General features: G+C 33.7%; 1 protein-coding gene across 1 annotated transcript in view; it reads left to right on the top strand.

The window, feature by feature from the left end:
• The window catches only part of LOC128555398 (uncharacterized), a 54,182-nt gene that overhangs the window by 16,583 nt on the left and 22,498 nt on the right, over window positions 1–15,101 (top strand). Inside the window, exon 2 of the mRNA XM_053537666.1 lies at window positions 14,023–14,140. Coding sequence (XP_053393641.1) covers window positions 14,023–14,140 — 118 coding nt within the window. The remainder of the gene's footprint in view (window positions 1–14,022; window positions 14,141–15,101) is intronic.

Genomic DNA, 15,101 nt, shown 5'->3' with positions numbered 1-15,101 from the left:
GAATATTTAGAAATTGTTTTCTTGGGCACACTGAAGTCAAATAAGAATTTCAATTGTTTTAGTTAATTGTTGGTAATAAAAAAAACAAAACAAACATGCATAAGATTGCTTCCTTCCTGATGGGTAAGTATAAACATTACTTTGAATAATAACATTATTATTTCTATAAACAGTTTTTCTTTCGTCATTCACCGGAAATTTCAAAACGTTGTACCACTTCGACATACGCTTTTCCAGTAATGTAATCGTACATGTAGATGGCGATGGCGGTTTTTCAGGCGTGTTCACCCCAAAAGTTCTCAATGCATGACACTATTTGGCGGTATTGCAGACAAACCAAGATAAGTCAATGAAACTACAATAATTAGAAAAGATCAGTAGCAAATGTCTTGTTTTGTGTGCTCGTTGATTCTGATAAATTGTAACTGCCTTTCTTACGCCGAGATGTTTCCGTAGCAATTGTAGGATGTATACTAGTTGAAATATTGCCTAATGGTAAATGTCTTTTTAGGCGACGCCGTCTAAATTCGTTTTCGTTACCTATGCCACGTGACTTCAGTTTGCAAATCAAACTACTTGATAACGCATTATAGATAATTTATCAAAAGGGAAGATTTATGCAACACTCTGCCTGATTGGACGAGAGTGTCAATTTCTTTCACTCTGTTGATTGTGCTACGCTGAGTGAAATGTAGACAAAGCGTTTATCCTAAACGACGCTGTTCACAGTTTTAAAGCTAACTTTGGCTCAGTATATTTAGCAAGAATATTGATATATCTCAAAATGATAAGTAAGTTTAATAAATATGATAAAAACCTGTTCAATACCAACATATAACAAATTAAAGAAAGAGATGAATACGGTCTGCGTATCACATGAATAAGGGTGTGATAAGAGTCTTTTATGTAAAGAAGTGCTTTTTAAAAGATTTTCCTTGTTACAATTGTCGTCTGTATATGAAAAGGTTTCTTGCTTTTGTGACTTAATCAGGTTGCATATTAAAATGACTACTTGTTTGCTTTGATATATTTGTTATAAATTATTTAACTGATTTATTATATATGAACATTTTTCTTTAGTATGGTATGCAAATATTGAACTCAGTTGAAATCTGTTTTATTATATATATGCTATATAATGACTGAATCTCGTTACACTGAAACGAAGGTACGCTGCATACAGTTTATCTATGTGATATGACTATGGTCAAACTTTGCTTATGAAACAGAAATATTGAAATAATTACAAATGTATGTTTTGCTTGACCTTCACTTTTTTATAGGTGTGACGTCATTTACCAAAGATTCATGAATAGCGGATATGCTATTTGTTATAGCGGGATCAGTTGGCCTATTTAGGAAATAAATAAAAATAATAAATAAAAAAATCCTTTAATTGATTTTTTCTCATGCATTCTAATCAAACTTGATTTGTAGCATCTTTATTAGGCCCGCAGCCAACTTTGTTCAGCTGGGACATTTGACCCCTTTTAGGGGCTGCTAGAGCTAAAAGTAGAATTGCCTTTATACAGCGTCTCATGAACAGCTTGGTGGATCTTTGTCATACTTGGTCTGGAGCATCATTATAAGGTCCTCTTCCAAATTTATTTATATAGGTACTTGGGCCCTATTAGGAACCACTACAGCTAAAAGTAGATATGCCTTTCTCCGCATTAACCACTAAAATGTAATGGATTTTTATCAAACTCGATGTGTAACAATATCGTAAGGTTTCCTGCTATTTTGTTACAAATGGGGATAGGGACCAATTTAGCTAAAATATAAACACGTTTAATGACCTCTTCTCATGAACCGCTTCATGAATCTTCATCAAACTACTGCTGTAATTATTCGTCTAAGGATAAACGAAACAAAATTGCAACCCTACGAAACCTTTGCGAAAAATTAAAATAGAACCATTTAAATTGTTAAAGTTCGGTGTTTAGTTTTGCAATTTGAAAAATGTTAGATGAAAAATTCATAAACTTCTTTCCTTATTACAATTCGCCGACCATCATTTTTAAAGATATTTCTTGTTTCAGATACTTTGATGTCTAAAGTTACACTCCAGTCAAATATGGACACTCATCCAGAAATGTCTGGAAGAGCGCTTGTAAATCTATTGTTCAACAAGATTAATATTCTGCCTTAAAAGAAGCTAACTTATGCATTATGCATACAAGATCTTCTTAAGTGGCTAATTTTACAGTAAATCTAATCATATTCAGGAACTTGGATATTTGATTGAGTGAGACATGTGGCGAGAAATTATCTAATGTATTTTCTGTCAATCTAACTGTATAATTAGATCGACCAGTCTTTGTCTCACTCAATGCGGATGATAAAATGTACGCTTTGTATGTTCCTCCTAGTTTTGTTGGATTTTGAGTCACACCGACAAAATCTAGGCCACATGGAGAGTTTTCAGCTGTTAAAGGTGGAAAGAGACTCAACAGCACCGCCGGTTATTGTTGCACCTTAGAACTACCAACCTTCCGTAAGCCAGCATGATGGCTTACTTGAACCTTAAACGAGGTTTCGAATCCATATCGGTGAGGGGTAAGTGATTCGGAGTGAATGACCATAACCACTTGGCCGCGGATTCTGTAACCACTATATAATTTAACTTATTTTTCATCGTAACTGTAGAAAACAACATTACAAAACATTTCCTACAGATAACAGAATATCTGCAGCTATTTACGTTATTTACTTAGCAGCGCTTTTGTCAATACCTGTTCAATGTTGTCTGCTTTGAAATATTAATTCCGTTTTTTCAGTTTTAGGCAGAGCTTTAATAAGTTTTTATAGCCCTAATATTAAATAATTCAATGGAACATATTCTTAATCATTCATAATGCAAACGTCATAATTTGCTCATTTTACAAAAAAAAAAAGCACAAAAAACAACAGCATGTTATCCATGCTTTACGCATGCCGTGAAAGATTTGAACAACTTATTTGCTTGCAATCAATTGGTGTCCATGTAAAACAAGAAAAGATAATTGTAATTTGACTAGAGTCTCTAAAAGCAACTAAAACAAAATACTTTAATAATTCATATGAGCTCATTTTCGTTACCCGCACCTCCCAGATGACTATGCTAATAAACACTTATAACAGAGAAGTTTGATGTTACCTAGAAAATGAATATAGAAAGTCGGCAGTATATGCGAAAAAGGCAAAATTTATATTTTCACTCAAGAAGGGCACTTTTGCTTGTTCGAACAATTCAGTTTATACATTTTGGACACAAATAAAACGTCACATATATAGACACTAAGTATCAGCAACACTGTACTATAGTCAGATGTATAAACTTAAACTTATGACCTTACATGTCTAGCATGAAAAAACACAATTATAAACACAATTATAAAAGACGTCGAGATATATCCACAATACAATAAAAACCATAAATTGCGCCAATATTTGTATGTTTCACATTAAAATATTTCACGTACTAGCTCGAGTCTCAATCAAACCGAGTCTGCTATTATTCTTCTTGGTTGCATTCTTTGCTTCCAAAGGATCTTTTTACAGATTCTGTTTACCTTATACAATAACAAAAACCAGTTAACATTGTGCACAAATTAAAACAACCAGTTGACAACTCTGAAAAGTTCAGCAGAATTAATCAAGACGTATGCAATTTCCCGAATGCTCATCCATGACAACGATACGATTCCCCGAAACCTACTGATTAAATTCCAGATTCCGGACAACTAATCAATGTATTAATTGAAATCACGATCAGACTGATCCAGAAGTTATTGACAGGTAACACAGACCAATGTTTTATACCGTGATCAAGATGCTATTGAAAAGTAACACATATCAATGTTTTATATCGTGAAAAAGGTATTGTTGAAAAGTAACAGACCAATTTATAGCGCAGTTGCGTTCATGTTGAAACTTTAGTTGTGTTTTTGGTTCTTTCGTATATTCTGCTTAAAACAAATATTTTATTTTGTATCAAGATATAAATGTATCTTTTATATCGAATATTACACTGTTCCTGACCCCATGTTAAACAATTAAAGGCTAGATTGAAGAAGGTTCAGATGTGCAAAGTTCCAGTGCGTTTTGTAATAAAACTGATTTCTTTGCATTCTTGTTCAGGTTAATTTGATGTTTCGGAAATCTTTTCCACCATACAATCCATAATACTTTCAGCTAATTTAGGTCAAGCAAGCAGGAGAGTGCTAATTTACAAAGTATCACAATCGACCGAAGTTGTATTTATATCCTTTGGGCATAGATTAGATAGTTGGAAACATATTATTGGAGGGTTAATGACATATTGATTGTAATGAGACAGATTGCAAATGAAATATTTGCTAAAAGATTCGACTCGGGTCAATAAGGAATTGTATGGAACGGATGTTCTAATTTATTTGACGCCACTAAATACTGAAATACTGAAATATTTGTTTTATACATCTAATTGGTTTCTATAACATTAAAGAACTAAACAATTATCCGAACTGAGTGCTAATGTATCAAATACAGCAAAAAATGAAGAGAATTTGTGACTTCTATGCGCGTCATGTGGTAAAAAAGACTACTTCAGTGTAATGCCCAATTAATTCGACTGTTGTGGTATTTATTTGACTCTAATAATACTTCAAAATGTGTTTAAACCTGCAGCAACCTTAAGCCGCTCCAAATCAGAAATAAAGCCTGAAGGGGTAACTTGTGTCTTCCCCAACCATTTCAAACGGACAAAAATTATGCAAATTAGAGTGGAGACTTGATGTGACTGAGGCTTTCAAACCTTTCATGGTATATAATCTTATCAGAGATTCTATGGATAATTTTACGTTATGTAATTTGTCTTTGGATGTTACGCCAGTGGTAGATAATCCATTATAATTCTCAGACTTCCAAAACAAATACAGGATATGAACAGCATAGATAACAGTTACATACATTTACATGATGAGGAAGTCATTTGAGCAGCACCATGAGAAAACCAACATAGTACGTTTGCGACCAGTATGGATCCAGACCAGCCTGCGCATGGTTTTCTCATTGTGCGGTTCATTTTATAATTCAGATCAATGTTGGAATTTCTAATATGTTGTTTAATTTGAATATGTTAGACAAAGCATAAAGTTATTCTATCCATCACAATGCATAAACAATTTCCAAGGAAATCATTTGGCATGCTTGGAAACCTACAACTACACTGTACAATATAGCTTAGCGCTATCTGGGTCTGTGGTTTTCCCCATTTTATTGTGAAGATTAATCTGTATCACTACCCAAATTACATTTTGAGCCGCGCCATGAGAAAACCAACATAGTGGCATTGCGACCAGCATGGATCCAGACAAGCCTGTTAACTCTGTTAATGAAAGGTGATGGTATATGTAACACCTCTCATGCCGCAGTTTGACCGGCTGGAATATCATAAAGAAAACATTCACATTGTCATTGAAGTAAATTATTCGGAAGGCTCCGAAATAAAAATAACGCTGTATTAAAGACGACTTTTTTTTTTCAAATAATCGCAGAAACAGTGGTAGATTACTTGTCTGTTGTGCTCAATTACTTTTTACATGAAATAATCACTGAATGGCATGTAAGTTATCCATTAACACAGAATATTTTTATGAAAAACTTGTTGATTAATATGAAGTAACACAGGGAGTTCATTCTGTGGCATTCAAAACTTAATAAACAGTTCATGACGGCGTATTGATACAAAGCGTGTCAGAAGTTCATGTTTTATACATAACGGACATGAAAGGAATATTAACTACCGCCGATTTTTCACATAATTCATAAACTAACATTTTAAAAAAAATCTAAGTGTACTTGGAACAAATTTGTCATGTTTAATTTCCAATCGATTGGCTTTATGAAGCAAAACCCTCAGTGAGCATGTTTGATTTGTTTCTTCATTATTGACTAATTCTTACAATTGTGACTGTTTTCATTTTATTTTAGTTTATAGATATTGAAATTGAATTTTTATCCACCACAAAGTGTTTCAATGGAGTAATTATCCGAATCCATGGTCATATAAACATTTGTATGGCAGCAGCAGTTATCATAACTTATTGATTAAAATGGAAAATCTGTTTAAAGGCTCATTTTGGCTTCACGAAGATGTTCGATAATACAAGTACCACTGCATAGATATTACAATTGATTGGATACAACTACTTTATTAAAACCGGTTTAGTATAGATGATTGTTTCTGTTTATGCATATGCTAGCAGAAACAGCTATGAAAATAAATATCTAATTGTTGCCAGGACAAAACATAATGTAAAATACAATTTTATACGACATGAATGTTAAATTTTGCAATGTCGTTTACATGTGAAATAGCATAGTCTTCTCTGTTAATCTGTTTGATAGCTGTGTTGTGAACTATTGCCTCCATCCAGTGAATAAACACATTGCTATGGTGGCTGATTTCTGCCATTTCGCGTTTTCGCCTCGCGACCCCGCCGAGTGAAAAAACGAGAATTTACAAGTTAAAATGGCGGGGGCGCGGGGCGAAAACTCGCTATTAAGTGGGGGCGCGGAGCGAAAACACGATAATTAGCGGGGTCGCGTGGCGAGATTTAGTAACTGGTATGTCGGGGGCGCGTGGCGAAAACACGATAATTAGCGCTGCTTAAACGTCGAGTTTTTGCACCGCGCCCCCGACATTCCAGTTACTAAATCTCGCCCCTCGACCCAACTAATTATCGTGTTTTCGCTCCGCGTCCCTGCTAAATAGCGAGTGTTTGCTCCGCGACCCCGCTGAGCGAAAACACGAAAATTAACAAGATAAAATGGCGGCAGCGCGGGGCGAAAACTCGCTATTTAGCGGGGGCGCAAAGCGAAAACACGATAATCAGCGGGGCGCAGGGCAAGATTTAGTAACTGGAATGTCGGGGCGCGGTACGAAAACTCGACGTTTTAAGCAGCGCTAATTATCATGTTTTCGTCTCGCGCCCCCGACATACCAGTTACTAAATCTCGCCCCGCGACCCCGCTAAACAGCGAGTTTTCGCTCCGCGCCCACGCTAAATAGCGAGTTTTCGCCCCGCGCCCCCGCCATTTTAACTTGTTGATTCTCGTGTTTTGGCTCGGCGGGGTCGTGGGGCGAAAACGCGAAATGGCAGAAATCAGCCACCATACATTGCCGCCCTTGAAATGACTCGAGTTAAAGGGATGTGTTTTATCAAATGTGCGTTTATCGCAAAAGTGTAAAAGACTAATCTAAAGACCACCTTATTTCCAAAAAGCACAGTAAAAACCTAAGCAAAAATTATATTTTAAGTATTCAATGACACAGGGAAAAATCGCGAACAAATACTTCACAGTCTGTTTTGCACTGTAAAGCTTTTTTTTTACTTTCATGTTTTTGCTGAAATAGGTGTTGAATGGACTCGATGATTCCAAAGCCTTAAAATCTTTAGTTCTCACAGAATAAGATACATGTATTGAGAGACGATCTAAAAGTAAACCAATCGCAAATTATATTTACTGTAAACAAGACAACCTTATTTATAGAAGTGAGTCAGAAACGGAAAATGCATGCTGTTAAACATCTTGCTGTCTCCAAACCTTCCAGCTGACCAAAAATCGATCACGACAATGCGTGTATAACACTAACGATTAACTCAAGAAAAAATCTGGTATCGATTACATCTCGACTTACTTCATCAATGGTCTGCTGTTTATCTCTTTATGCCTGTTCCCCAAATTCAAAAGTCATAGCTGAGTTTGCGTCACTGATTGATTCGCAAATGGGATGATTATTCTAAATCCGCCTAGCATTTAGTATTACGGGGAAGACATTTAAAAAATATAAAGAACTATAGAACTAATAACCCATCAGGTCATGAATCACTATTCTAAAAACTGATCACTTGTTTCATGATGAGAAAGTGTACCATAATGATATGTTCTTTCATTGGACAACCGTAAAAGTAATTTTGTTTAATTTTGCGGTATGAAATATAACTTTATACTTTTTTCTGGAAATGAATAGTTAAACTGCTTCCGACTCTAAACGTAAGTTTTGCTTGTTTAATTCAGTTTAATCTCTAAAATGAGCAGATCATCTTTAAGATTGAGTACGTTGTTTTCTTTAGTATAATTTCTGTGTAGATTAAAAGGCTCATTGTGACTGTCTTTGAAATTTATTGTTAAATCGTATTTCCGATAATTGCTTTCTTTAATATTTGTAAAAGGTTTAAATATTGATTAACATACTAAAATTATTTATTAGTTCATGGGCATTATAAAAATAGCGCTTTTCATACCCTGTAACATCTGCTTGAACTGCTTGTCCATCTGTTTATGACATAGAATTTAAAGCCTTAGTTAACTTTAACAGAGCAAATAAATTTCAACAGGTTTTGTTGCTCTAACGCATTCGTATGCTGTCGTCAGTTACTCTTCACTAAATTCAACTGAAGTATCTAAATATTTGATGCCACATTCATTTGTAACTAAGCACGATTTAAAGATCTTAAATTTATTCTATTAGTTTATTGCGTTCATTAAAATATAATAATACAGCGGGATTAATAACAGTCAATTCCTTGGACACCAATAAATCTGCTTTGAAGGTTGCGGTAAAAGTTAAAATAGTGTTGCTATTTTTATCGAACCTATAATTGGTTCCATATGTCATAAAAGCTAATTACTGCTTTGTTACAAAATGATTTACACGTAGGGTATACTTATAATTGTTTAATATTTGTTGCAATTCAAAATGTTTATGGAATTATGTTCAAGACATAGTTGAATTCAGTTCATATGCCGTACTACTGTAGTAATACTAATTAATTCATTGTCAATACTTTCTCTGCATGAACATGTTCTGATCTGTTCTGGTTATGAAAAAGCATGCTAACCAGTAGGTCATTCACATACACTTGCATAGATAATCTTGCTGACATAACATTGATTTCTATAACACTTTTGTCATGACAGAACAATATCACTAACATTGTTCTCCTTCTGAATGTTGAGGCGTTTACCAGAGATTGCTTCTACTCTGATTGTCCTATATCTTGGCTTTTGCCAATATATCATTCTGTAATGTCCTGTATGCTCTAGTGGGAAAACAACACAGACATCGCTACTCAGATATTACACTGCCGAAAGTCCAGGACGCTGAGTTATTTCTGTTATTTCAATATTACCAGACATGTTTTATTTCGTTAATTCAATATTTTGTGATATACAGAAACATACGGTGAGGAAGTGAATGCCGCCTTGCCTTGCCTACAGTTGTAAAGCCACTGTGGCCTTTATATCGACACAGTCTAGACATTTTGGGCCAAGAATATATGGATATGTATAATAATTGTATAGAAAAGGATCTTTCTCTACTTCATTTTCCACTAAATTGCCCAACTTGACGCCAGTTGTATACCTTTTGGGTAAAATGGTTCTGTGTAATTGAATTTACATAAGACGTAATACCACATGGTTTTCTAAATAGCTACTTACTGGTATGCGTTTTTGCCGAATAACACTAATTGATCATTTTTTCTTTTGCTAACATTTTCTTAAGTGTATAGACAAGAGAACTATTTGATGAATTAAAGACATTTTAATTAGTCGGTTATTCTGAAGATTAATTTTACCTTCTGATTGCCCTTTTCCATTTTGATATATAACTTATTATTCATTATATGATATGCGTGTTGTTATGAGAGCCATTCTTTCAGGAATTTTCTAGTTAATTTCATTTTGCATACTTTCGTTCTTCTCATAATATCTCTTCTAAGAAATGACTTGCGGTCATAATTATTAAACAAAGGAACACATGAGGATAACGCCCTGAAAGGGTCATTGCTAAAACATCTCTGGGAGTTAATTTGCTTTATTGACAGTGTGTATAAAATTTAAAACCCTAAATAATTATTCCAGCCATGCTCTAAAGTACAAGTCAGTGAAAAGTAAAAGCTTACCAACTAGGTGAATGAATGGTGACAGAAGACAAGGGCACTGTATGTATATAATAAAGATGCTCGGGTAAATTATAGTGAAAAGAAAACGTAACATAACGAAACATATAGGCATGCACTCAACCCGAAAACAAACTCAAAGTAAAACTGTGTTTTTCTTAGTGTATAGCAGAGAAAATATGCAGTTTATCCAGTAATAGACTATCGCCTTCAAGTCAAAACAAACTTGGTTCTTCTTATAGTACGGCAAAATGTTCTTAACAGAAATAAACTTGTATGAATATACAGTATACATTTACAGAATGATGTATACAGAATGATGTATGATACAAAGCGTGTATGATATGAAAACTAAGACTAGCGATTTCATAAAACTAATCATCTAAAAAAGCAGCCTGAACAAAAATCATAACTATAAAGTTTATAGTTAAAAACATAGCAGCGTTGCATTGTCAATATGTCATTGACTTTACCGTATCAAAAAACGCTAAATTGGTTTACAGAAAACTTACCTACTTTCTTTAGCGTCAGTTCCTTTTGATCACGTGACGTACCACCCTCAGACAATTTTGTTTTATGTAGAAGTTTTTGTGAATCCCTTTTTAGAATACTTATTTTTGTGAAAGCAATATAAAAGTTTTGTAGTTATGCTTAGGTCGATCAAATATTACCATTACAGTATTGGTTTGAAGGAGTGAGACGTATATCTAAATCGAATCTATCGTCATTGGCCACATATCTTCAGGCTTTCCACAGGACAGACCGATTATACAGGATTTCTTCTATAGATATTGGAAATTTTTTATTGTTAATCTAAGTGATATATGCAGCATGATCCGAAAGGTCATTGTCAGGTCAGTCGTGTATATGTGAAAGTCACATGTGGGAAGTATGTCGTACAGCTGTGTTTGAGATGTTGCACATTCCGTTATCTCTCACTGGTTGTATTTTATCTTTTAAGTCGTATTTCCGTAGCGTTGATTAATCATTACAACAGCAGCATTAAGGTGTAGTATAGCGCCCGGTACTTAGATTCGGTGTTTTAATGATACATGTATCACTTGGTTCATTCAATATTATTTATTACTGAATCGCTTTTTTTTTTACATTTTAGCGAACTGTCTTGAACGGCTCCTACTGTTTTGCTTGGCTTTGCCCTAATTTAAGAGAGTTCACCAACCATCACTAAACAGTCTTCAAGTGTTTTGTGGCGGCCGAATCTAAGACCGACGATTTTCGTTTGCGAAAGTCATAAAATTCATATTTTTAAAATAGTTGAATTCTGCTGGTCACGCCAGTGTTGCGATTTTTTCTTTCATTCCTCGAGAAGTCAGGTTAGATTAGAGTAATACTAGATTTTAAAGCCAGATGTGTTGTTACTGAAAGGTTAATTCATTTCATTTATAGGATATATAGATCTATGGGGATCATATTAATTCAATATTGACGTATTGCAGTCCAAATTTGTGTGCTTCGTCTGACTTATACATGAATGGAGTAAGATTTATTTATAAACGTAATTTTAGAGTTTTCGCCCGTACTTCAATTCGTTGTTTAAATTTTTCGAAACAGTACATAAACAAGGTAGTAACCTATGTTTTGCTGTTTTGAAATGTAGGGGTCATATTTCATTTGTAAGGAATCGTTTGAATTGCAGTGCAGGTTTAAGTAAATTTCTGCTGCTTCTAAAGTTCCTCAAAAAGAATTCTTACCTTCGTCTATGTTACGATTAATGCCGAAAGTGTTAAAAAGTCTGTGACATTAATTGTTATCTCTGTTAATATTGATCCAGCAGACGGCCTCTACATATGTCCGTGTCACACGGAAATGTTACTCCGCGGAAGAAGATTTCAAGGTAATTAGATATTGATTGTCTGAGGCAACTGATGTCTACTGGATATTTTTTCTAGGATTTGGAGAAGATTTGCAGAGGCTATCAAATCAGATTATAACAGTGTAATAGAGATTGATGTTTAGAATTGTTTTTCGTCAACAAAAGTAATTGAATCAATCCTGGCTGATTGTACTTAGTACCTACTTAAAATTTACATCTTATTTAGCTAAAAGGACACGTTTAAAACAACTATATACGTGGTATAATGTGCATACGGTTTAAAAAATTTGTACAGTTACCGTAATTTATGTTATTAAGATTCAAAATAAACGCGATTGAAATAAATTTTACAAGCAGTAGTTTCAAGTCCGGCTAGTATTATGTATAAGCAAACACGCAGAAAATACAAAACAGCTGAAAAATTGATAGCTATTTTCAAAGACATGTTTTAAAGAAACTTTATAAAATCAGCAAATAAAGTAATAACGTTTAGATTTAAGTAAAATAGAGCAAACAACATAAAACATTATAAAAACAACATCAACATAAAAAGTCCAAACAACTTATATTTGATTATGCAACTAAACTTTTATTGATATTCTCTATTGATATGAAACCAGTGAAAACTCATGAAGGTATTATGTAAATTATGTAACGTGTTTGCAATGGTGTACTTGTACAGAAAAAAACAACATAATAATATTTATAGGTTATTAGCTTTGTATCGGAAAATATGCACGTGTTCTTCAGCGGAAATATTGCGCAACTTTAGGAGCGCAATATTCTTCCGCTGAAGAACGATATTTCCCGATGCAAAGATAATAACCTTTTTATTACATACGCATCTACACGTATAAATCTTATGTAAATATCATAAATATGTTCAATAGCCTGAATAGGACTGACAATACTGAACTAAATAGAAAGAATAATGCAACAACACACACTGAATTACGTCACGCACCCGATGTGAAATTCAGGCCTTAGTGTATGGAAAAATATTGACGTTTCCGGTACCAGTGTAACTTAACTATCAAATATCTGGTTCCCTTTAACTTTTCTATATGACAAAATGTGTGATGCTGGGATACAGCCATCAACATAATGAACCCAAATCAGACACAAAGGACCCAAATCCTATTATTTACAGCAATTCAACGATAATTATAGCAATGACAACATGAAAAGGGAGTCAAGCACTATCTGTACTTATATGTTACGTTATCAATATATTAAATATACAAATTATTCTGACACTCTTCCCTTCCACCCTACGATTGTAACACGACTGTGAGATTCTACTCTGCTTCTGTTATATGCCGACTAAATACTTGACTTTTTCAGTGCTATGTAGTAGTAATAAAAAGTACATCAAATTTTCTGAAACAAACAACATTCTAACTGATGAATTTATTTGTTTATATTTTTACCATAAGAAAATGTTTCAGCCCGGTAAGTTTCAACTTCAACACCAGTGCATCTGTGTCTGGTCATGTTTGTAGTTTACAATTTCTGCGTTGTAGGCACCACAAATGTCAACTGGATTCTACTTTGACAGTAAATAAATTATAATTCATGTTCCAATCTTCCAGACTCAAGTGTTTACGTGTTTATATGCCGCCGCAATGTTCTGGCGTGTATGTTTCAGTGCCATCATGTAGGTGATTTTTAGAAATTGCATATATAAACTTTGAATGAAGTATTAACTTCTGATTTCTATATCCGACCTTAGATGTAACATTTTATTTTTTACAGCAGTAACTACTTAATACTTTAATTAAAATTTGCTGAATATCGGAAAATTTCGTTTTATGCAAAGCTTTCCATTCGTGGGGAGGTTTTTGTAATAGCATATGGCCAGCCGAATAACAAATGTAGTGCTGTTAACTTCGAAGAATTTGCGTGGTTAGAATCGAAATAATAAATATGTTCCAATAATTTTATCAGTTAATAAAATACGGGCAGTCGTTCGGATGCTAATATTAAATCACTCGTGCTACGCACTCGTGATTTAATTATTACGCATTCGAACTCCTGCCCATATTTTATTAGCTGATAAAATATAGGCACATATTTATTATTTCTTAAGCAATGAATGAAACAAAACTACAGCCACTGGTAGAATGGAAATAACTTAAAATACAAATATATATAATATTTGGTTACCAAATGTCTTATTATTAATCTTTTTTCCTTTTCAGAAATATGTTTTGTTCACTTACATTCTATATAAAGATACATATTTTATAATTACAGATTGTATAAATTTATTGGACCTGCGAGTTTGGCTTGTGGGGTATGTTTGATGTGTGCTTCAGGGATATACTATTGTTGTTGGGGTGTGCAAAGCCCCGTTACCACAAATCGGACACGTGTAAGTATTACAGTAATACTGACATCTCTGATACCCTGAAAATAACAAACCTACCCTTAATTCCATTTTATACTCTATATTCTTAAATAAATATTTTCCTCTTTCCTATACTATTTTGTTATCTACAATGCACGTTTCCAGAGCAATCTTTTTATCGCGCATGTACAATAACTTGAGCGTTGCTTCCAATAGCTGAATATCCCTTACAACCTTAGATTCTTAGATGCCTTAGATGGTCTGTGTTTGAATATTTCTGTAGAATACCGTCTAACAAATTTAATTATTTTGTATGTTGTATGCAACTAATTCACTATTGCTGTTGATACGTTGCCTAATCACGTACTGAAAATTCTTTTATTCAAGACTTATGATATATAATAACTATATAATATTTAGAACTACTTTTTAGAAATAATAATAAAAAAAGATAATAAACAAGAAAATAACGTAAATAATAACGATTTTAATTGAACATTTTCGTTTTAGAACAATTACACATAAAAAAGAAGCAGTTAATAAGTATAGGTTATTAGCTTTGTATCGGGAAATATGCACGAGTTCTTAAGCGGAAATATTGCGCGACTTTAGGAGCGCAATATTCTTCCGCTGAAGAACGACTGCATATTTCCCGATGCAAAGTTAATAATAACCTTTTTATTACATACGCATATACATGTATAAATATAATGTAAATATCATAAATTTGTTCAATAGTCTGAATAGGATTGACAATACTGAACTAAATAGAAAAAAATAGTGCAACAACACACACTGAATTACGTCACGCACCCGATATGAAATTCAGGCCTCAGTGTATGGAAAAATATTGACGTTTCCGGTACCAGTGTAACTTAACGGGGAATAGAAACGAGTATGTAATATTTGAATGGTATTTTATTCTTTAATATATAGACTGTTCATATATGATCCGACTATTAAAATTAAATATCAAAGAGCTATG

The sequence above is a fragment of the Mercenaria mercenaria genome, chromosome 2 (genome assembly GCF_021730395.1).
Source record: "Mercenaria mercenaria strain notata chromosome 2, MADL_Memer_1, whole genome shotgun sequence".
Taxonomy (NCBI): Eukaryota; Metazoa; Mollusca; class Bivalvia; order Venerida; family Veneridae; genus Mercenaria; species Mercenaria mercenaria.
This window is presented reverse-complemented; position numbering and strand designations above follow the sequence as displayed.